Source organism: Haemaphysalis longicornis, unplaced genomic scaffold, assembly GCF_048455015.1.
Source record: "Haemaphysalis longicornis isolate Haplotype H1 unplaced genomic scaffold, Haemaphysalis longicornis Haplotype H1 scaffold_7, whole genome shotgun sequence".
Lineage (NCBI taxonomy): Eukaryota > Metazoa > Arthropoda > Arachnida > Ixodida > Ixodidae > Haemaphysalis > Haemaphysalis longicornis.
The window spans coordinates 144,362,140-144,387,187 of NW_027526422.1; the positions used below are offsets into that span (position 1 = coordinate 144,362,140).

Here is a 25,048-nt window from a genome sequence, read left to right on the forward strand (position 1 = left end):
AAGAAAACACAAAGCTACAGAAGCGGCTGTGTTTCCAGTACAGGTGCTTAAGTTTACTCCTTTTGTGTTTTACTTATATTGTTCTAAGAACGTGCATAACGTGAGCGAAAAACTTCATTGGTTGGCACAGCAAATTGTTTGTAATGTCGCACATGGGGGTGTTGCCTCTGTTATCGCGTTCCGCTTCCCATTTCCGCTATCTCTGGTGTGTCCGTCCATCGGGACCGGAAAAGAAGAGGAAACGTGTGTTTTATGTGAGCTAGTCATTACACATCCATATTCCGCTGAAACCAAGTGCGCATACGCCGTTCTACTACACCCTCCCCTCCCTTTCCGCGGCTTTTAACAGAGAGAGAGACAGAGAGAGAGAGAGAGAGAGAGAGAGAGAGAGAAAGAGGGAAAGAGCGACAAACGATTTCAAAGCTGGCTAGTGCATTGTCTGACCGGTAAGCGCCGCCTGCCGGTGACAATGGCAGCTTATTCGGCGAGAGCTCCACTGAGGAATGAAAAAGGGGATTTCGGGGCCTGCCCATGTGAGATGAGCGTCGGTGGTCTTCACACTACATAATTCAATGACTTCGGTGCAGTATAAAGTGACATGGCCGAGTGTCCGTATTTATCTGATGCCGCCAAGGTTCTGTCGTTGATAAGATGTCAGATTCTCGAGAGAAGTCGTAACACGCACCCCTAAGGCAACTGTGCTTATGGAATGCCTATATCTCGAAGTCGTGTAACCATGTGGTTGTATTCATTACAATTACTCTCGGGGGCGTGGCTGCTATCTCGCCATTGTGTGATAGCAAAGCGGCCGCACTGAACGTACCAGTTGTTCTCTCTGCACACTGTATGCACGTATAGGCATTGCCAAATGTACCGGAGCAAGTTTTTGCGCGAGCAGAAAGTGAGAATGTCGGCAAGCAAATATGCCTAAAATATTAAAGTTTTGCAAGCAAGCATGAAAGTATGGTTAAACCTACCTAATGAAAAGTTCCCTACAGGGGTGGTCTCAGTGATGGTTCTTTGCGACGCGTTTTTAAAATGACCAAAACAGACACTTTTTTTAGGCTTCCTAACAGACCTAATAAAAGTAGAAAAATTGGCTTCGAATGCGTTTTGTTGTGAAATGCAAACGTGAAATCAGAAACGGTAATAAACATTTCAGCACTCTGCAAACATCACACAATGCCAAGAAAACATGATATTTGAACCGCACGTTCGGACCGTGATGAGTGGTTTTCAGACGGAGTTATAGCATGTGACCTTTTTCAACTGATTTTAAAGAGCAATTCAAATAAAAGGGCTCCGCCTGTTCTTTGTAATTGTGTTGGTGGTACGCGCAGCACACAGCCAAAATTGTACGGCAATATTGGTTTTGTAATGTGTATCCTTCACAGTTTTAATGTTTTTGTTTAAATTGCAAGGACAAAGAAAATAACTGCGGGGTTTGTTTCTTTTTATTTGTAATAAAAACGAGGTTATTCCTTATGACTGCCTTTGAGAAACTGGGTGTGCAAGGTCCATCAAATATGTTCAGATTGTTACACATCTTAAGCCTGCTGTTGAAACAATGGGCTCTATTGGTATAAGGCTTGTATTTGTTGAGGGCTGCACGTGCTTTCTAGGGTCTTCAACGTATCTGATATACATGTTAATTAAACGTAAAAGAGAACTGTATAATCTGTTTTTATATACAGCGTTATTTCTGTTTTGTCTTCTTTCAAATTCGGACATCGTACTACAGGTGTTCAGCTGTTACAAAAGAATACAGTTTCTCAGCATCCACCCATCATTACGCTCCATTAACGTTGTAATAAACTCAAGGGAAGACGGTTGTAGTTGCAGCTGAGAAATGCAAACCAAGAACAAAATAACAATGCCAGAAATCTAATTTTGTTCCAGCTAGTGAGCACTCCCTCCGGGCAATAAATAGCGCAGGATTCCGAACATTGTACAGTCGCCAGCAAAAGTTTGCGGGGTGTGCAGCGCGTGACGGAGCGGCGCAAAACTGCATTGCTGCGCCATCTGCAGCCAGCAAGCGCCGGGTCGAGGCTCAAGGCACTGGCGTGTTAGGCGCGCTTTGCGCATGCCAGTCCTTTCTTTGTTAGCGGGCATCTCTGACCGCTCGCTTGCCCTTGACATGCTTTCGATATCTGCGGCAGCCGCGGTGGCGCCGCGTGACCATCGCCGTCGTTGTGCTATCACTGGGGCTACAAAATACGCAGCCCGCGGCCGCCGTTTGCGCGGCCCGCAACGTTGAATAAATCTTAGGCTATGTTAATACTATCGACGCAAAAGCCATATCCTGATCCATGGACGTAAAAAGACGGCATGTCACGCTGTTCGGTGGATTGAGACATGAAATGACGTCATTCTTTAGTTACGACAGTTGCGGACAGTCTGAACCCGGCCTTATCTTTCAAGAGGCAATGGTGGTTGAATAGGAAATACTTTCATTTTAATTTTAACCTAAGCACCGATAAACTGTCAGCTGACGCACAATTGCCGTTTAATTCGTCTCAGGGGCTAATTATCACAAAATTTTCTTTGGGGTAGTTCCAACAAAACAAGAGTTACAGCCATTTTCTGTAACTGTACGTCCTTCTTAGTCTGTCATGCATTGAATGCCGCATCGTTTACGGCTTCCCTAAAAACTAACTATGGCAAGTAAATGTGATTCGGCGTAAAGCTAACGGTCGTCCTCGCGGCCAATTTCAGTATGATGTTTACATGACACCTACATTACATTGAGAGCTAGATCTTACCCTGAGAAAGTTTCCTTGGCCGCAAGATTAAATTTGGTGACGCGACTTTTTTCTAAGCACCACATCGAGGTACGCAGTTTCCAACAGGTAGCCTTTATTAGCTCCTGTAAAATAAATTTAGTCGTAGACCATTACATCACTTAGAAGATGAGGTTTATTGAATGCTGCGCGCCGCGCAAACGGCGGCCGCGGGCTGCGTATTTTGTAGCACCAGTGACAGCAGAACGACAGCGATGGTCACGCGGCGCCACGGTGGTTGCCGCGAATATCGAGAGCATGTCACGGGCAAGCGAGTGAACACAGATGCCCGGTAACAAATAAAGGACAGGCATGCGCAAAGCGCGCCTAGCCTGCCAGTTCCTTGAGCCTCGACCCGGCGCTCGCTGGCTGCAGATGCCGCAGCAATGCAGTTTTGCGCCGCTCGGCCACGCACCGCACATCCCGAAAACTTTTGCTGGCGAGTGTACTTATGTCCACGCCATTTGGTAGTTTTATACCCACGCAGACGTGTTCCATGACAGACCAGCCGACCGACTAACTGAAACATCGCGGTAGTAGAATAACTATTGCGTCCAGCCGATAATAACACGAACACGGGGTCGTTCGTCTACGGCTTCATTCTCTAGCAAAGTAGAAAAAAAAACGCTTCAACATAAGGATTTTTGCGATCGTTCTGAACATTCTTACTGTTTCTGTTCTTCCTTCGCTCTTCACTATGGCGCACCAAATAGGAGGTGTTGGTTCACAAAACAAGAACTTGAAACGTTTTTTTGGCGAACTTAACGAATGACAGACCAATCCAGCGACGTTCTGACTGTATTTATAATCGGTCTCTGCAAACAGACTGAGCAACTGTTCAAATTTCGAGTCTTTTTTTCTTACGAGGCAACAAAGCCGCTGCCGCAAATTTTTGAAAGAAACACTAAATTTACTAATACCAGACTTTTGCAATAATTTTTTGTTCTAGTGAATACTTATACTGCAGATGTGGCACAAACACTTAATGATGCTGAAATGTGGGTGTGCGAAAGCCGAGAAAAGATGCCAGAGCCCACGCGCCCTACTGCACAGCTTTACCTTTGGTTTCCGGTGCTCTACTATCAAAACACATATATGCCGAAGTGCATTCAGAGTGTGCAATACCCGAGCGCCGGTGCCAAAGAGAGGCTTCTTTCATTCACAGCCGGGTCTTACCGCAAAGGTCACATAATTTTTGCACTCATATGTGTTCACGCCCACGACGTCGATGGTCACTACTCACTTTCACTACTCTGGTTTGGTGTGACATATAGGGCCTTGCCGGAGGTGATAATAAACGTTTCTGCGCAAATTTTTAAACAGATCCATAACTTTTGTATACAACCTAACCGTTTCACGCGCGTTCCTACGTTATTATTCAGCTCATTTAGGTTACAGGAGGGAAGGCTGCTATCTAAATGTTTCAAAAATAATCTTTCAATTCGAAATATTTACTATGGGACGAATGTTTGATAACAAAGGAATAGCCTTCGCCAACTTATGAAATGCGAGAACGTACTTCACGTCAGAAAACGTTAAAAATATTAACAGGAATGTGTCCAATGAGTTCATTTCTTCTTTCAGTGCAGTTTAACTGGCTGGCTCCAACACGTTTTCTCTGTTTTTACGATATCTGTTAGTCACGCAAAACAATCGCATGTGTTTTTCAATCTGATGTATACGCGTAGCAACTGTCCACGCAGATTTTAGTACACAATGAAGCTTCACTCTAAAGCAGATTACGTCCGAAACATCTTGCATACGCGCATTTTCGGGGCCCCTGGTTCACCTCATACAAGGTAAAATAGTCATAATGTTTTTAGGCGTTTTGAAGTCTGTCCCCAAGATCGCCAAAAAGTATAATTCCCAGGTGTTGTCGCGTTGAACGTTTAAGGGACAGTAATGACGAGTACTTGAAATAAGCTACTTTTGAAAGTAGCAATTTAAATACACATGACGTGTAGTTATCGTTTTGGCATTTGGGTAATAAAACCTAACTACACTGCTGTAGAAAAATAATAATAAAGGCTTGCTTTCTCTTTCTCTTTTTCTCACGCACAAGCCTGCCTTTTAATTAGCATTAGGTTCATAATTAGGTATTCAAGTGATCGCTGGAAAAATACAACAGGTTTATGCTCGCAAAGACAACGCCAACATTTTACTTGAGCCATCAATATGCAAACAGCTTGTCTTTTCCGGCAAACCAGATAATATTACCGTCTAAACTCGCACAATAATTAACCATTAAACTGACCCTCGCACTTCGAACTTCAAGCACTCTTTTTTCACCGTGCCAAACAAGTTGGGGCACCGTGGCTCCCGAAAGGATGAGTAAAATGATGTGCATTCTTTTAGTGATAAGTTACAGTATTGATTCTTCTGTATGAAACATTTATAAAGCTCCCTTTCATCGCCCTCCACATTCTCTCCGCAGTCACCTGTTTACACAGACGTAAATTTTCCAGGTTTGTTCACTCGCGGATGCGTTTTTGTACATTGAGTTTTGTATGTTTATACATGATGTATACCGTTAAAAGCAATGTAATATTATGCGCCAACTCCCGCTCTCCTGCGTGTCCCACCAGTGACATGAAATATTGTATAAAATATTGATTAGGAGAAGGCAGAAAAACGTGGGTTTATAAAAACCATTAACAGACGCACAACACAACGCCTGTGCAATTTTGTGATATGCGAAAAATGTACGTGCATGGCACGACGCCGAGACAGCTCTCGTACGACACTTCGGTGCTGCTTCCTCCGAAGGGTGATTCAAAGTCAATTCTTATTAAAAGCTTGTCACGTAGGAAACAGCACATGAACGGCTTTTTTGAATTTGCAAAACCCTCAAACAGAAGAAGGTCCGCAGAAGCTTCGGATGTTAGGCTACGGTAAGCTCGATCTTTAAATTGTTTCATAAAATCGAATTCCCGGGTTTAATGTACCGACGCTACAACTGGGCTATTGGGCGACCCTTTGTGGGTGGCTTGCGGATTAAAAAAAAACCGATATTAGGAAACATCACACCAACAAAAAGCAATACAGAAAAATACTGTTGATGCGTTGTCGGTTCATACTAATTTTCGGTTGGTGGGCTCTCAATAGGGAACACTAAAAAATTCCCGTAGAAGGTTTCTTGCCTGATAGTACGTGTTTCTGGATAGTACGTTTCTACCTCCCATTTTCTGAGTATATCAACGAGGTTCTAGTGTAAAGCACACAAATACAAACATTCATCTGAGTTGTTTGTGTGGTTGTTTTCATTTCATAGTTTTCCTTATTATCACTGCACCGGAATCTTATGCTGACTGGTGTCTCTTGTTCACCAATTTTGTAGAACAATATGGCATCCGTCCCGGACCCCTGTTGTTCCCGCTGACATGTGCCTTTCTTACCATGATGCCTTTTTTGTGAGTTTTATCGATTTCCTGGTTTCTTTCTTATTGTTTATGGAGACGCTTACACCAACTGCAAACTTCATGTTTGCCTGTATCAACCCGCGTATTACTCGTTCGCGTGAACTGCCCTTTTGTGTACATTATTCTTATTGTGTTATTGGTTCCTACCAATTTGTTCATACATGGGCCCGAGCTTCCTCTTTGTATTGGCGCGTGGTCCCAAACCATCATCCCCTACAAAAAACAAACAGGCCGGCTCGTTAAGAGTGTAGGTACGATCTCCTACACTCTTAACGAGCCTGCCTGTTTGTTTTTTAGGGTTGGCGTCACTGAGATATGTGTGCGGCTGCGACCGCTTCCTGTAAACTCTTCCCGTAAGGTCAGTGACCATTAGAATTTTGTGCCTCCCAGTGATGGTGTGAGAGCGTCCCTGTTACTGCTTTGCGTTTTCATTTCTTAAGCAGAGCGGCCCCCCTCTGAAGCGGGCGCTACCTGTCACTCGTTCTACAAGCTGACGAACGATGGAGGCCAGTGTTTTTGAAAGAGTTGTGTACTCCTCTCTCTTTTCTGCATGTTTAGGTTTTTTTTTGGGGGGGGGGTTTCTTTCTTTTGTTTTTTTTCTCTCTCTCTCTTTTTTGCAAACCTTCACCTCACCTCGCCGAGAGCGTGTTTGTTGCTCTACCTCTCTCCCAAATCCCCCCTCTCTCTTTTTTCGGCGTCGTTGGACGACGAGCTTATAAATACGTGCACAGAAATACGAAATGTTGTCTTGAGAAAGATCGGCATCCGATCGAAACGTCGACCAATAAACAGTTTTGTTAGAAGCTATACCCATTTTTTACTATTTGCTACGGCAACCAAAGGCAGCCGTTCTCGCAATCAATGTATATATATATATATATATATATATATATATATATATATATATATATATATATATATATATATATATATATATATATATATAGTGTTGGCAGTCAAGAATGCCTTGGAAATCAATAGGGAGAATGCGGTAGTAATTGAAACAGACGACGAATTTCGAAAGAAAGAAAGTGGAGAAAAATGCCCGCCGGTTACTATCCGAACAAACGACCTCTAGAATACGCGTTCGGTGCGAGAACCCCTATGCTACCGGCTGGGCTGTTTCGGTTTCACTTTCTGGAGTACTTGTGTGGAAATATTTGCTTCCTGCGCTTGGTGGTGGTAGCCAACGAAACTTGGACTTCTCAAGGTCAGGGGACCTTGTTTTTAAGCCCCGGGCCATGCCTCTAGCGTTTACATGTCAAGAGCGCTCACCAGCGCAGAACCTTCTTACACTAACACGGCAAGCTGACGCTAACGCCAGGGCTGGGATCCCCTCTACCTTCTCGGGTATTTATGTTAAGGCAAATGTTCGCTGTGCTTGGGGCTGATAGAAAGCGCCACTAGGACTGCTTGGCGGGATGAGAACCTTCTTATAAACCCCCTCGGCGGTGACAACAGCGTCTACGATATGTCGACATCAGTAAACCAGCGCTGGACCGTCTTTGGCTATAGGAACAAATTTTATATAAGATTTAACATTTTTATACTTATAAACGATTTCATAAGATTTATATAAGTGTGAGCTTCTTTCACTTTTTTGGAAGTGATCATCATTAGACATCACCTATTAGGCGCGCACGCTATGACGCGCCTTTCCCGGTCAGAGCAAAGTTTGCGAAGACAACGGCGAACCCTTGAGACTTCCTCATTCCGAGCCAGTGTTGCCATGATTACGGTGAACGCTAGAGGTTTTTTTGCCAATCTTGGACAGTCTCCTTAAGTGGGTATGCTTGAATTGACAAACGCGTGCCACGGACGCTGGGCGGTCACCGCGAAGAACGCACACACGAGCGCTCGGAATTTTCTTTTCTTCAAACTCCCGGCGGTCGCCTTAATCATGGAAAATCTTCCTATGTGGGTGTTCCAGGCTTGACAAACGTGCACAGGAGACCTTGTTATGTCATCGCGAGGCAGGCACCAATGAAAAACGGGCATTATTTGGTTTTGTTACTGCCGAGTGGTCGCCGCAAGGCCCGCGCTCACGCGCGCGCGCTTGGCAACTTCTTGGCAATTTTTAACTGCGGAGAAGAAAAGTCACTGTTTGCTAAAGAGTTTGACTGTTAAAAATCCAGTTTAAAATCTAGTTTAAAAATTCTTTTTTGCAGGACAGCAGTAACAAGCAGCTGGCAGAACAACATTGAATGAACCAAGTTACCACTCACCCCGGCACTGAGGTTGTTGTGTTCGGTAACCTCAAAGTAGAGTTGTGTGAAAATGGATTTCATACGCAGTACGTCGAGACTTGCCGCTTGCTTGTTTTCTACACTGCCGCAAAAATCCATGTTATTAATAATGATGCACAGTCCTCTGGGTTTTTGGACCATTCTGTAAACCTGAACACAGGGGAAAACAAATAGTAAGCCACTAGAAATATGGCAGCCGCTAACACAACGCCGTGTTCTTCGTAACCTGTTACAAGACGCACAAAAAGGCAACAACAAATAAATGTTTTATTGGAGCTTCCGCAGGCTTTTAGCACAGGCAGAAAATATTACGAGAGGTTTGTGTCTTTTCAAAACGGGGGCGACGGTGTTTGTCGTGAACTCTGCAGGAATGGACACTGTTGGTGCTGCGAGAGTCCACGAAAGGACACGTGCGATTTTTCAGGTGACGATGTGTGAGCGTTGATCTTGTCATATCTTTGTGTTCGCGATATCCACGCATGGTAGAGCAATCCTTGCAATCAACTTTCTATTCTTACGTGCGCAATATTACCCGCCGTGTTGGCTCAGTGGGTATGGCATACACTGCTGAGCCGAAGGACGCAGGTTCGATTCCGAGTCGCGGCGCCCGCTTTTTGATGGAGGCGAACAACAAAACGCCCGTAGGTTGAGGTTTCTGAAGCGTTACCGATCACCAGGCGGACAAAACTAATCCGGAGCCTTGCACTTTATAGCCCAGGTGTGCCTTTGGCGCAATAAAAGAACAAACAATAATCAATATTGCGCGCTATCGTTTGGTGCGTGAGCAGCTGCTTGGAATACTTTTTTTAAGGCACAGGTGCTCAGTCATACCGTACTTCACGCCGTAATTCAGCGAAAGCACTTTACTTCCAGGTATGTGTAACTACGGACGAGTCCTGCCAATATTGACAATTCTTCAAGGATCCCGTAGTCAAACAAATCGTCCGCAACACCAGTCTGCGGTCGCATTGCCAGCACAATGTGAGCCGCTGCGAATGAAATCTTGTTTCAATCATACTACTTGAGGAAGACGTGCATAAAGAGCTGTAGGCAAGCGCAGTACGTTACGCGCCGTGGGCGATACTTCCGGACGAACCTCCCTGTCGTGACGATCTCTTGCTACGACGGTATATTACGTCGCTTTCTTAAACTGCTGTTTTATTAAAGAACTGATTCTTCGTGTGCTCCTTATCAGTGGCAGAAGAGCGGAATAGCTTCAACTAAAGCTCGAGCGGTCACTTGAGAGTTGCACCAGCGATTTTGTATGGAGGACGACAGGTTTGTGCGTCATGGGATAAGCCATCAGAGCTTGTGTAACCATGATTGAAAGGTCTCATGGCCATTTGGGGAAACTGTAGTAACGGAAAAATATGTACGCAAAACAATTAGGCGTCGGAACAACGTATATATATAATGAATATTCATTGTGCCATGTCGCAAGATCATGTTTACGAATCAGAAAAGGGGTCGTCAAGACCTCTCATAGAGGAACGCCCTTCGCATTTGAAAACTGCTTCAGAAGACCGACGAGTACCGCCGCGTTAACAGTCCGGAAGTGGATCCTACGCCCCGGTAAATATTTTCATCGTCAGGTAAAAAACTTACGCTGTACATCCCCAAAGAATTGTCAAAAATGGAACGTCTACAAAGGTTTTATTTATAAAAGTGACCACAACATATATTTTGTCATTCCTGGGTTATTAAGGCTGAGCCGCATAGATGTTTTTAAGCCTCATTGCCAGGAAAACACGAATCTTAGTGCAAAAACTTTACGAATGGCAAGCAGAACTTACCCAATTCAAAGGGCATGCACTAGGCTAATTCTTTTTTTATTTCCCGGCAGGGCCCCGAACCAGAAATATGGGTAGCAAACCTCGTTCTTGTGTCGCAGACACAAGTTCAGATTCCACAGCAGCCAAGTTTAGTCTTTTTCGTATTGCAGCGTAGGCCAGTTTGCCATGGTTGGTTTTTACGAGCGACGTCGTCTATGCTAACTTTCGGCGCATAATGAGACACCTAACGCTTTCGTCTCAGCAAATTGAAACACCTTTAGCTCTGTGTGTCGGATAAACCGAGGCACACAGATCAGTAGGTAAAGTTCAAACACATTTTGGTTCGTGTGGCTTTTCAACCAAGGCATACAGAGCAGTAGCTAAATGTGCTACCGCTATGCTAACCGAGCCTCTTGCGAAAAACGAACAACAATTACCGTTGCCTGTGCGACGTGACGATGTGCGAGAAGAACAAATACACGCAGAGAAAAGCTTTTACGCAAGGGACAGCTCTGACACAAAGGAGAGTCTACCTAAGTAACTCGCATTAAAATATTAAGAACGTAAAGGGGAGAATTGAACGGGAACTTTGTGTACCAGAAAAGTTCCGGAATAGCCATATACTTTATGCCTTGGAAAAAGCCTTCCAGCGCAACGAACCGTCGAGAACCCGAGGCGCATGTGACATTGCAAATTAGTGGTCTAACTGCGGCTGCTTCTGTTTCGGCCTATACGTTCGGTCAAGGGCCGCACAGACTACGGGGACAGTCCAAAATATATTTCCGTGTTAGTTGTATCGCATCGGGGCTCCAGTACCGCCACATGGCCCAACTAGTTTCCCTGGGTATTTCAAAACGGAGACGCTTCAGTGCTCGTGAACCGCCGAAAATTTTACCAAGCCTGCTACGATACCACGCGACCTGGCCGTTTAGTCGCCGGACAAAATTATTGTGTGGCTTTGGTCGCACGAACATTTGGCGACACAAAATTCTTAGCAACGTACTTTCTTCCACTATTGTGCAGTGTGTCATTACGAACTTCCTTTACCCGTGCCAATATTAGGGCATGTTAAGGGGGAAACAATTTAAATTTGCACAAGCGTATGAATCTGTTATCAACGGTACACCAGTAAATATTGCTTTTATATCTCCATCAATTGCATAAAAATGTTAATGAGCGTGTCAGTGCAGCTAAGCAGTAATAATCGGTAGACACAACTATAATAGCTGATATTATATATAAATGTGAAATATGAGCTACAACCAAAGAGCCCCACAGCTTTTTTACACTTCGCACTAGAAGGAGGAACTCCTTCTAAGCTCACGTGAATATTGGCACCACAAGTGATCATGTCCACGACGACAATGGTTATTTTTTCCGTTAGATGAGATTTTTAAGGAGTTGGCCTTTTTCAACACATTTCAATGTTCTCCAATCTGCGGATGCAGACAGAAACTTTTCTGTACTTCTCAAAAAATACGAATGTAAGGTGGTTCACGTGGCTATAGATAATGGGCAATTTGAGCAGATTTTAAAATATATTTTGTGATTTTTAGTTATTTTAAAACAATCCTAATTTTTATTTACACTCATCTAGTACCCCGTTAAAAGGCAAGCGTGTTTTCCAATTGATTACCACAGTCGCACTATTATGTCTGAAGGTACTGGATGTTCGCAGTTTTCAGATAACAAATTTTTGAGACTGAAATGAATAGGTACACAGCCGACTCCTTAACAAACTGATGCTGTGGAGCATAATTTAAAAGAGGGTGGTTGCCGATTATCTAAGCTTATTACGGGTAATAATATTCTTAAGTGCATGCCGTTCATGCGTCGAGTGTCACCTTAAACTAAAAGATGTGTCAGATAGAATATTGAGCTCACTCGAGCTCGAACTAGTCAACACAGGTTGAAATCAAGCTCTCCTACCTTGGTCACACGAGAACTAAGCGCCTCACCCTAATGTCAACACACACATGGTGGTTACGCTTTATTTGGACTTACAAGGCTCTCATCTCTGCACGTTTATTTGCAAAGCACCGAATGGTTCATCACAGAAACAAGAAAAGTGCATCATCTTGATGCCCCAATCCGGATAAGAGGGTCTACACTTATCCAACGTAAAGAGTTAAAATGCTCGTAGGAAAAGACCTTTAACGGTGCTCAAAGAAGAGTGGGTGGAAATCAGTAAGATACAACTGCGATTTATGAAGCGTACAGTTTTAACTTTGTATTAGAGGTTTTCTTCTGCACTAGTGTTTGGCCACCTATCCAAAACGTTGGTCACTAAAACCAGAGCAAAAAAGACGTTTTACCTCACGGAAATACGAAGATGCAGCTCATGATTATCCACCATTCAGGGCTAACTCTTGACTTTTGGAACCCGCAGTGTTTCGCATATGCAAGGTAATTGAAGACTACCAAATATTTTTTAGATTGTGTTTAGAACATTGAGAAATACACTACCCCAGCTTACCTCAGGTCCAACCTTGAGCTCCTGCGCTTGTGCGACTTCAGTTTTGTCGATCTCGAGTGTTAAAGGTGGGCTAGGGCCTGTAAACGAAGCAATTGAAGCTTTAATAGCCGTGCCACTTCATCCTAAGCTTAAAACCAACTTGATAAAAGACTTGGGATATCTGCTGATTCTAACTTTTTTACCAAATGCGTACCTTAGAACACTCTCGTACTGTGAATGACTTAATAAGTTGTTCTCCGGCGGTAGCACAAGCAGCGCCAGGTGGGAGAAGGTAAAAAGGAGACATCTCACCCAAGACAGGAGCCAAGGCTTCGAAAGTGCAACACTGGCAGGTGTTACAATATATGATAACGTCGCTAGCTGTTGCAGTGCTTCACGTGTGTGTGTTTCTGAGTGTATGGCTGTGTATTGTGGGTGCGTGCGCGCACGCACAATGTGGTTTTTTCAGCGCCCAAGCAGCTGTTGAAGCTTCGTGAAGCAACTTGGCCCGTGCAAAAACAAAAAAATGGATGCAGAATTCACCACAAGAACAAATTTGTCACTTGCGCCAAAAATGTTGTGTACGTCATCCTTTTCCATACGGTTACAAATACGTACGCCAGACGTCACAATGTGTGAACGTACGATAGCGCGAGCATCTACGCAATGTAACGATTTGGCATACAGGATAGCTCAGTGCACACTGCGGGAGATGCAAATGCACGCACTGCTTTAATGAGACCGTAATCATAGCGAAGCAAAAGCAAGAGATTATGGGCTGAAATGGTGCGCGTAGGCGACGCTTGCATAAGCATGCCGATGGTAGGTTTGCCTGCTGCTTTTAGTAATTCCAAATCCGCTGCGACCTGCTTTTTATGTTGTTATCATTGTGTTTTTCTGATGTTCGGCATATTTTTTTCTGGTTCTTGTTTAATATTTTTCTTTGTGTTCTGTGAACCACGTGACCACTGTCGTCACTTGCTGGCTATTGTTATTTGTGCCTATGAGGAGAAGCAGTGATCAAACGGGATTATTATATGCGCTGTATGATATAATTTCGTGCTCATGTGCGAACCTCTTGTGTGTATATATATATATATATATATATATATATATATATATATATATATATATATATATATATATATATATATATATATATATATATATATATATATATATATATATATATATATATGTCAGTCGGAAATGTCAGTCGGAAGTAGCGCTTGCCTCGGTTGTCCTACTTCGTCCCTTGTGTATTTTTTGCGCTTTCCGTGTCAGCAATACAATACAACCCGCCCAGACATCGGCCTTAATAATTTGAAGTTCAGCTATCGTGTTGTACATCTTAAAACGTAGATAAATACCACCTGCAACCTTTTCAACACTAAATTACGTCGGGTTTAGCTTCCTCGCCATGGGCCATTACCAATTTTTGTTATTTCTTTAAATTTTACGCTAGTACTTTTTAATTTCTTCTGATTTACTCATTTGTCTCAAACCGCTTTCATTTATCCCAACCCTGTCCGCAGACCTAAACTATCGTAGCTTGGATTAATCCACCTGATTATACCTGTGTTTTTATTTGAATGTTCTGCAATCGGTCACGCGTTTTCTTCAGGAATGGCATTAAGAACAAGAGGCACGATTCGACAACTTACCCTTTAACAACACCGCTTAACGCAACAAGAGATTGACATGAAAGACCGCTCTGCCCTGTCAACCTGTTCTCGTGTTTAGGCACTGTTGTCAAATTGTCAGGTATTTACGAACAAGCCAGCACTATTACGATTTTTCAGTTCAGTTTGATAAGAATGTGTTGTGTACGCAAGAGTTGAAATACAACACATGATATGCATTAACGGACATTGGCTATTTAACATTGAAAGTCTAAGGAAATGAGCAAAACTTCATTAAATATATTGATAGAAAGAGAACGCGTCAAGGTCACAACAAGATCATTGCTATCATCATCATCATAACAATAAAAAACAACAATAATCATCAGCTTCCGAAGGCATCTCTTCTGAACCTTCCACTACTCTATACCTGCGTAGCTCGAGTGCCTTTTCTGCCCCTCAATTTTTTTATTCGTTCCTCCATCGAGTAATTGAACTTATAAGACATTTTTAAGCTGATCAATAAAAACTGCATATATAGTCTACCATGCGACCATTATTAAACCCAAGTCCTAGTGAAAAAATAGTTATGCTGCGATTACGCTGTCCGTGAACATGGCATGTTTGTGAGCATGCTGAACAGCTTCTGTATTGGGGCCAGTGTGCCCTCTACATATAATCTTTGTGGTCCTCATAATTTTTCGTCGTTTTTGTTTTTTGTATTCTTGTTCTTACTCATTATAAACCCTACCAGATCAAACCTGCATGCCGACTTGTGTAATTACTCCTTACTCGTGCAGGCTTCAGTACATCTCCCTAACGCCCGCTTATAAGAAGAATTTCACAGCGCATTCAATAGGGCCGCTTTTGGTATCCTGTTGGTGCAGGAGTTGGGTGTTCCAGTCACATTCCTTAGGGTTAACTTTCAAATATGAACCAACAGCGACTAAGCTCCCGTTTTTCTTTTCTTCACTCCTTTTGCAGTATCCACCATTTTGTAAACGATTCGTAGTCATGCCTAGGCTGGATGCCTGATTTGTGCTTAATGGCGGTGTATTGCTTTTGATAATATTGTAAAGGGTGCTTTCAAGATTTATTTTTCTGGTCCTGGAATTTAGAGCATCCAGAATGCTGTTGGGACTTTTTAGTATAGCTGCTGGGTAACGCGGACTTGCTTAGTGTGGGGGGCACATTCTGTGGGGCATGCGAGGCGTGAAGTTCCAAGCATTTTTGGAGAAGCTTGCTTGCTAGCGTTTTTATGGAATGCATATGTGGCTTATGGTGGTGGACTGCGTAATAGCTTAAAAACACTTTAGATATATACGCTAATATACAATCGTATCAGTGTCAGCTTCGAGTAGGTTTATTTGTGATTACACATAAAGATGTTCAGAAATGAAAGAAATTCTTGTGTATTCATAGCGACAAAGTAAACTGAAAGAATACAGCGCCAGCTTCGCTTTTTCAGGGAGACCTGTTGCGCAGTAATATGGGAATAAAATAAAAGCATCTTCTTTAAAAGCCGCTTTGATGAGAGCCCAATCAAAAGGTTTGTTATGCGCAATCTTTCCTCCGTAATGTCAAGCGACCGAGATGACATCGATGGTGGTACAATCGACAAAGGTGCGCCACTAACAGATTTTGAATTACAATATCCAGCTGACATTTCCTGCCTTGAAAGTAATTTATAATTCTCGTTCTCAAACGTTCACGCTGAATTCAATTTTTTTCTATTCTACTTTGATCGACTTCAACAACGGTGTTCTCCTAAGACGTTTTGTTTGAACAAACAAGTTTACCTTCTGAATTAGCCCAGCCACAATTTCAGCTTACCCAGCACTGCATTTTCTGGCAATATTTTTTTTTGTTTAGCCATTTCGACACTATGTTATCTTGCTAACGGTATACATAAGTTCTAGTACGAATTCCCTGACTTCAAGCCCTTTGCTATAGCATAGCGACATACACAGTCGTTTCAAATGAGAACCCTAAGGATTGTTGCTCGCGTAAGCATCTGTATACCGGATGACGCAAGCTGCGTTGATTACAATGCGATCACCGTGCGAATATTCTTACTAATAACGGCGCAAGACATAGCGTCGTGTTGACACTGAAAAGCTAGAAGGCACTGGCAGGAAAAAGGAAAAAATATTTGTCCACGAAACCGACAAGCTGTACGCATTGGAACCTCTATTTTATCGCAAAAAGACGACTGCACATAGAGAAGCGCGTGCAAAAACTTCACTTACATTTGGAGACCCTTCTGTGTATGTAGGCATTGCAGCTCAGGCAGCGTTTCATGCGCTGGGCACAGTCATCGCAGTATAAGCAGTGCCCGCAGGGCTCAAAACAAATGTTAGTAGACACCTCCAAGCATCTTCTACACTTTCCACTGTCTGCATCTCTGCAAAAGTTGTAAGAAGGTAGTTGCAAATTACCTACCCAAATCTCTGTTGGTTTAGCATTCAGTAGCTCAGGTACGTTGGCTCTCTGCGAACTACTAGGCATATGCACCGGCATATATTCTTGACTTTGACATCGGTGTTCAATTAATCTTAAAATACCACATGCAAGATTCAATAGTAAATTAGCCACTAAACGCTGGAGTAATAAAAATATGCTGGTGCGAACCATCAAGGATAGAATTATTGGACATAAAATCTGACCCTCCGTTTCAAAGAACAACTGATGTAGCTGTTAGTGCATTCCAAAATTTAGGCACATCTAGTTATATTTTTTATAACTAGGGACTTTGCTGAGACACTGCCACATAACCGCTCTTGTAAACAGATGCCCCTTTGTGATTTTGTATTTTATTTTTTTGTCCGGACAACAAGCTTTCCGTACGACATTTACCGGTCATTTGGTTCGCGTGGGAGTTCTGTCGCGACTAAACAGCATGTTAATGCGTCCATTGCCGTCTCTATAGTAGCAGTGTTAGATGAAAAGAGTAAACGGAAACGGTTGTTTTCTCTGCTAGAATGAAAATAATGGTCTTCGCAAATAAAACCATAGTAGATGTGTGTTCTTGCAGAAACCATTGCTAAAACGTGCAGCTAAACACAACCAGGAAGATTAGGTATCAGTATAGAAAGGGTTGTCTTTGACTCCTACTGAAGGTAAACAAGGCTGGCAGAAAGCCTTCAGAAAGTGTATCTATAGTATCAAACCCCTTTGATACAACGAGGAAGAAAATGCGTATTTCAAAAGGCCATGAAGAAAAATTTGCTAGGGAGGGTATGTTATATTCCGAACATAGTGAGTTCAGTTCGTTGTTTGAATATACAGCGTGCCGTAGCTGTAAGCAGTTTGTTGTTAGAAGATCCAGCGTGCCGTAACGGCAAAAAAGTTCCCCCTAAACTGGTACGAAAGTGATTTTGAACGTTGCATTTCCGCATTCATTTCCGCGTATCGAAGATGTGTGACTTTTAAATTGCTGAAAATCTACAGTCAAAACCTGCTTGCTTACCTTCGCCACACCGCAAAAAAACCCAGTAGTTCTGCTGCAGCGTCTCCTATAAGGAATGCCAAATCCAAGGGGGTGGTTCCGTCTTTGTTACGCTGACGAATCTCAGCTCCGCTTTGAACCAGGAAGCATGCCACCTGAACTGTATCACTGATGTCAGGGCCTTCAACGAGTAGAATTGTCCGTATTACCTGTGTAAGTGCACAATAACAAAAGATATTTGCCGAGTGAGAAAGTCGTGGGAAAGTATTATTATGTCCACTCCAGCGCAAAGACCTCCTGTACAGATATATATATATATATATATATATATATATATATATATATATATATATATATATATATATATATATATATATATATATATATATATATATATATATAGTACCCAGCGGTGCCCGGGTGGGCCAATATAATATTCACAGCAATTGGTATACCACACGTTCGTTTGTTTGTTAGTCGTCATATTAGGCTACTTCATTAAGAAGTGGTATACACTCCGGAGCGCATGCCTGCTGTCAGTAAGCGGGCTCCAACTGCAGGCGCGTCGTGGTAATGTGAAACGACAGGCACTCGTGTTTTACTCCAACTATCGTAAACAAACCGCACCAAGATGGTATACTCGAGCGAGTGAGTCAGTGAGTGAAAAAAGTTTTATTGAGCCGTCGAACTGCGAGTGCTTCCCAGTTGCAGAAAGCCATGTGATAGCAGGCCGTCATTGCTCTGGAGGAAGTATTGTCTGGACATCCAGATCGCTGTTAGTCACTTGGTTCGCCCCCAGCTCCAGGGTGGGAAAAGTAGATAGATGAAGGAGCTTGGTCTGCTTGCACTCTTAATATGATACCAGGAAGAAGGCCAGGTTGTGAAAAAAACTTGAATTCCGCAGGAGATTGCACTGGGAACACACGATGGAGGCCGGCTGAGTGAGGGGTATTCTTCCTCGTAGGAAGTGCAATCTCAGAAGATATGAACGATGCTCATGGGTACAGTTTTATCATCAGTCACATGGGCTCCCTACGGGAGGCTCGTGGCTGCAGGAAGTCCCAACCGATGCCGAGGGCTAACCTTTCCACTTTTTACTGGTATATCTTCTCTTTTACATTTATCCTAAATGACACCGGCTCCTACGGGAGACACGTAGTTGCTGAAGGTGTCAACAGAAGGCGACCGCTAAGCGAACGCGGGAAAAGTGGACTGAATTTTATGTCCAAATGGATGCAGATTAAAAACTCTTGCTAGCCATCTTGGGCGCATGTTAAGACAAAATCCATAAATCGGGTTTTGGGCAATTAAGTGGGCACCATTTTCAAGAAAAAAAAATGAATAGGAGATATCAACTGGCCGTTGGGTTAGTTAGGAATGTGCCAAAACACAGTGTTTTCCCGAAATCCCGCTTGCCTCTATTGGGAGGGTGTCATTGAAAAATGTTTTAGAACAGAGTTTAGATAGCTGAGTAAGTTGCCTTTCTCAACAAAAACCAGTTCGATATCTCATATGGCGGGCGGTAAAAAAATGATTTCGGAAAAACTACTCTACCGCTTTTCACTCACGCCAATGTGGAAGTTTTAAAATTTCCAGAAATATTGACCTCCAACACCGTAATCAGAATGTGCCCTTGAAATCTGTATCCGTTTGAAAGGGCAGTTTGGCTAGACGTGCACATAACCTTTTAGACCTTTCTGGCTCGTCAGCCGTGTCATTTGTAAAAAAACAATTCGGCCCTTTTCGCGATGTCGCAGGGCGAAACACCTAAAAGTGGTTTGAGTAACATATGCCAGCAAAAATCAGTGGGATAACTGAATCGGTGAATAATTTATTTGAGAATATTATGGAACACCATTTTGTTTCCGAAATGCGGAATATCCTCGCTAGTGTTGGTTAGGGCGAAATCCAAAAACGTTTTTTAGATATTCTTAGGGGCTACATATATCAGCAAAAAGCGCTTCGATATGTGAATGGGTGACGAAGAACATCACGAATTCGCGAAACCACAATTTCGCCCTTTTCCGCGGTTGGGAGTGCAATTTCTGGAAAACCCGCCTTACTGAGCACCTACTCAATGACGCAAACCAACTCACAAAATTTTAAGTCTCTAGATCTAACAGTTTTGGCTGGGCCTTGATGAGTCAGTCAGTCAGTCAGTCGGGCACTTCTTTTAATAGGTATAGATGACACCGGCTCCTACGGGAGACGAGTAGTTGCCCAAGGTGTCATCAGATGGCGACCGCTAAGCGAACGCGGGAAAACTATACTGAATTTTACGTCCAAATGGATGCAAAATAAAAAATCTTGTTGGCCTTCTTGGGCGCATGGTGAGACAAAATGCTGAAATTGGTTTTTGGCCAAACAAATGGGCAGCATTTTCAAGAAAAAACGAATGGTAGATACCAACTGACTGTGTGGTTATTTAAGAATGTGCAAAAACACAGTGTTTTCCAGAAATCCTGCTTGCCTCTATCGCGAGGGTGTCATTGAAAAATCTTGTAGAACAGTGTTTAAATAGCTGAGTAAGTTGCCTACCTCAACAAAAACCAGTTCGATATCTCCATTGGCGGGCGGTAGAAAAATTAATATTTGAAAAACTATTTTACCGCTTTCCGCTCTTCCCATGGTAGAATTCTTAAAATTTTCAGAAATATTCACCCCAACACCGTACTCAGTATGTGCCCTTCAAATCAGCAGCCGCTTGAAAGAGCAGTTTGGCTAGACGTGTACATAACCTGTTGGGCTTTTTTAGGTCGTAAGCCGTGTCTTTTGTTATGGCCCTTTTAGCGTCGTCGCAGGGCGAAATCCTTAAAAGTGGTTCCGTGCATTTGTATGAGTAACATATTCCAGCAAAAATCAGTTGGTAACTGAATCGGTGAAACAGTTATTTGAGAATCTCTAGGAACATCCTTTATTTCCGGAATACGGAATCAACTCGCTAATGCAGGTTAGGGCGAAATCCAAAAACTACTATTTAGCTATTCTTAAGGGCTACATATATCAGCAGAAAGCGCTTCGATATGTGAATGGGTGACCGAGAAAATTATGAATTTGCGAAACCACAATTTCGCCCTTTTGCGCGGTTGTGAGTGCAATTCCTGAAAAACCCGCATTAGTGAGCACCTACTCAATGACGCAAATAAAATCGCGAAATTACAATTCTCTAGATCTAACAGTTCTGGCTGGGAGTTGATGACACAGTCAGTCAGTCGAACACTTCTTTATATATATCAAAGTTGCAGTCCTTATTGCCAGTGCTGTTTGGCGTTTTATCAGTGTTTTATAGTTCCGAATGAGGTCAGATTGCATTTTTTTTTGCAGGAATAAATAATTGAAAACTCAAGTCGAGAAAGAATGCGCCGTTTTTTCCGGAAGCGGGAATCGAACCCACAACCTCCGCATAACGCGTGCGGTGCTCTACCATTGAGCTAGTTCCGCGGCGACTCCCTTCTCGACTATACGGCGGGGTTTTGTATTTTACGACTGCTCAGAGCCCGGTCAACTAGCGCCGCCCCTCGACTACCGCGGGAAGACGTAGAACGTCTTTTCCCAGCGGCCGCACGTAAGACGTGGTCGGAAGTCGGGGATAGCCAAAGGCATTTCAGACTGCTGAAGCCAGAACCCTCGTAATGCATTTTGTAGAACAGAGACGTACGGGACGAGGGATTCCGTAAGGACATACATCAAAGTTGCAGTCCTTATTGCCAGTGCTGTTTGGCGTTTTAACAGTGTTTTATAGTGCCGAATGAGGTCGGATTGCTTTTTTTTTTTTGCAGGAATAAATAATTGAAAACTCAAGTCGAGAAAAAATGCGCCGTTTTTTCACGAAGCGGGAATCGAACCCACAACCTCCGCATAACGCGTGCGGTGCTCTACCATTGAGCTAGTTCCGCGGCGACTCCCTTCTCGACTATACGGCGGGGTTTTGTATTTTACGACTGCTCAGAGCCCGGTCAACTAGCGCCGCCCCTCGACTACCGCGGGAAGACGTAGAACGTCTTTTCCCAGCGGCCGCACGTAAGACGTGCGGCACGTAAGACGTGCGGCCGTTATGCGGAGGTTGTGGGTTCGATTCCCGCTTCCGGAAAAAACGGCGCTTTTTTTCTCGACTTGAGTTTTCAATTATTTATTCCTGCAAAAAAAAATGCAATCTGACCTCATTCGGCCCTATAAAACACTGTTAAAACGCCAAACAGCACTGGCAATAAGGACTGCAACTTTGATATATGTCCTTACGGAATCCCTCGTCCCGTACGTCTCTGTTCTACAAAATGCATTACGAGGGTTCTGGCTTCAGCAGTCTGAAATGCCTTTGGCTATCCCCGACTTCCGACCACGTCTTACGTGCGGCCGCTGGGAAAAGACGTTCTACGTCTTGCCGCGGTAGTCGAGGGGCGGCGCTGGTTGACCGGGCTCTGAGCAGTCGTAAAATACAAAACCCCGCCGTATAGTCGAGAAGGGAGTCGTCGCGGAACTTGCTCAATGGTAGAGCACCGCACGCGTTATGCGGAGGTTGCGGGTTCGATTCCCGCTTCCGGAAAAAACGGCGCATTTTTTCTCGCCTTGAGTTTTCAATTATTTATTTCTGCAAAAAAAATGCAATCTGACCTCATTCGGCACTATAAAACACTGTTAAAACGCCAAACAGCACTGGCAATAAGGACTGCAACTTTGATATATGTCCTTACGGATTCCCTCGTCCCGTACGTCTCTGTTCTACAAAATATATATATATATATATATAGACTGAAAAGATAAAAACTCACACAGAGCGCGAAAAAAATAAGGTTAGTAGAGACAGAGACAAACGAGAAAGACTTAGAAAATAAAAATAAGTTTACTGACGTCCGTGAAACGTCAGTAAACTTATTTTTATTTTCTAAGTCTTTCTCGTTTGTCTCTGTCTCTACTAACCTTATATATATATATATATATATATATATATATATATATATATATATATATATATATAGTTGCGAGCATAATTGGGAACTATGGTCTGGGCTGTAGAAACAGCAGGGAGGACCTACTAGTTGAGTTTGCAGAACGGAATAACCTACGCATAATGAATATCTTCTTCTGTAAACGGGAGAGTCGGACGTGGACCTGGAGGAGCCCGAATGGGGAGCACAAAAATGAAATAAACCTCATACTATGCGATAACCCTGGCGTTGTGCAGGATGTGGAAGTGCTCGGAAGGGTAAGGTGTAGTGACCACCGTACGGTAAGATCTCGAATTAGGATAGAGTTGAGGAGGGACCGCAACAAGCTAGCACGAAAGAAGACGATAAACGAGCTAACAGTAAGACGTAAAGTGGAAGAATTCAGGATCGCGCTGCAAAACCGATATTCCGCCCTTAACGAGGAAGCCAAGCTTACGACACAGGAAGCCAGCGACAACCTTACACGCATTATCACGGAGTGTGCAGTAGAAGTCGGGGGCACTATGGCTAGACAGGATACTGGTAAACTTTCACAGGAGACGAAAAATCTTATCAGGAAACGGCAAACCATGAGAATCTCCACCGCAGGTGACAGAATAGAACTAGCCGAGCTCTCGAAGTTAATCAATAAGCGTCAGACAGCTGACATACGGAAGTATAATATGGAGAGGATCGAATACGCTGTAAAGAGCGGAGGTAGCCTGAAAGCAGTGAAGAGACATCTTGGCGGGGGGAAAAATGAGATGCATGCACTTAAGGATAAGCAAGGCAATGTCATCACAAATAAAGGTAAAATAGTCACATTGGCCGAGGAGTTCTAAAGGGTTCTGTACAGTAGCCGGGACATAGAGGATAATGCCGAACGAGACAGTAGTTCAGAGGAGATAGACATCCCACCAGTAACGACCGAAGAAGTAAGGAAGGCTTTGAAAGAAATGAAAGGGGGCAAAGCACCTGGTGAGGATCAGATAACAGCAGACCTTTTGAAGGATGGCGGAGAAATTGTACTTGAAAAACTGGCAAACCTGTATACGCAATGCCTAATGACCGCTATAGTACCGGAATCTTGGAAGAACGCGAACATCATCCTCATCCATAAAAAAGGCGACATGAAGGACTTGAAAAATTACAGGCCGATCAGCTTACTGTCAGTCGTCTACAAGGTATTTACCAAGGTAATCACTAACCGAATCTCTCCAACCTTAGATTTCAGTCACCCTAAAGAACAAGGAAGGTTCCGTAAAGGTTATTCTACAATGGACCATATTCACACGATCAATCAGGTGAAAAAGAAGTGTGCTGAGTATACTGAATTCCTATATATAGCCTTCATAGATTATGAGAAAGCATTTGACTCGGTCGAAACCCTAGCAATCATTCAGGCATTACGGAACCAGGGGGTAGATGAGCATTATGTAAGAATACTAGAGGATATCTACAATGGGTCTACAGCTACCATCATCCTCCATAGGGAGAGCAGTAAAATACCTATAAGGAAGGGTGTCAGACAAGGAGACACAATCTCTCCAATGTTATTCACAGCATACTTACAAGAAGTATTCAGAACGTTGGATTGCGAACAGGTGGGAGTAAGGGTAATGGAGAATACCTCAGTAACCTCATATTTGCTGATGACGTTGCCTTGCCAAGTAACTCGGGGGACGAATTGCAAAGCATGCTTTCCGCACTGGACGAACAGAGTAGAACCGTGGGCCTGAAAATTAATATGCAGAAAACTAAAGTAATGATCAATAACCTCGGGACAGCACAGCAGTTTAAGATAGGTGGGGGGGCAGTGGAAGTGGTAAGCGAATATATCTACTTAGGCCAAGTTGTGACCCAAGATCTCAGCCATGAGGCAGACATAATTAGAATAATTAGAATGGGGTGGGGTGCATGTGGGAGACATTCTCAGATAATGAATAGCAGCCTACCTTTGTCGCTGAAGAAGAAAGTGTATGACAGCTGCATCTTACCGGTACTCACCTACGGGGCAGAAACTTGGACGCTCACTAAGAGGGTTCAACTTAAATTGAGAACGACTCAGCGGGCAATGGAGCGGAAAATGATAGGTGTAACATTAAGGGACAAGAAGAGAGCGGAGTGGGTCAGGGAGCAAACTGGTGTTAAAGACATATTAGTAGAAATTAAGAAGAAGAAATGGACGTGGGCAGGGCATGTAATGCAAAGGCAAGATAACCGCTGGTCATTATGGGCAACAGAGTGGATCCCTAGAGAAGGCAAGCGTTTCAGGGGACGGGAGAAAGTTAGATGGGCAGATGAGATCAAGAAGTTTGCGGGGATAAATTGGTCACAGTTGGCACAGGACCGAGGTAATCAAAGAATAATGGGAGAGGCCT

General features: G+C 43.4%; 1 protein-coding gene across 3 annotated transcripts in view; it reads right to left on the reverse strand.

Annotated features, from left to right (window-relative positions):
• LOC144147096 (uncharacterized) overlaps positions 1-25,048 on the reverse strand; it is a 393,394-nt gene that overhangs the window by 37,620 nt on the left and 330,726 nt on the right. For 2 of the 3 annotated variants that reach the window (XM_077679153.1, XM_077679155.1), the window contains 4 exons: positions 17,764-17,951; positions 16,544-16,698; positions 12,694-12,770; positions 8,425-8,595 (listed from right to left, as the gene is read on the reverse strand). In XM_077679153.1, the coding sequence (XP_077535279.1) occupies positions 8,425-8,595; positions 12,694-12,770; positions 16,544-16,698; positions 17,764-17,951 (591 nt within the window). The remainder of the gene's footprint in view (positions 1-8,424; positions 8,596-12,693; positions 12,771-16,543; positions 16,699-17,763; positions 17,952-25,048) is intronic. The other variant, XM_077679154.1, reaches the window with a different exon arrangement.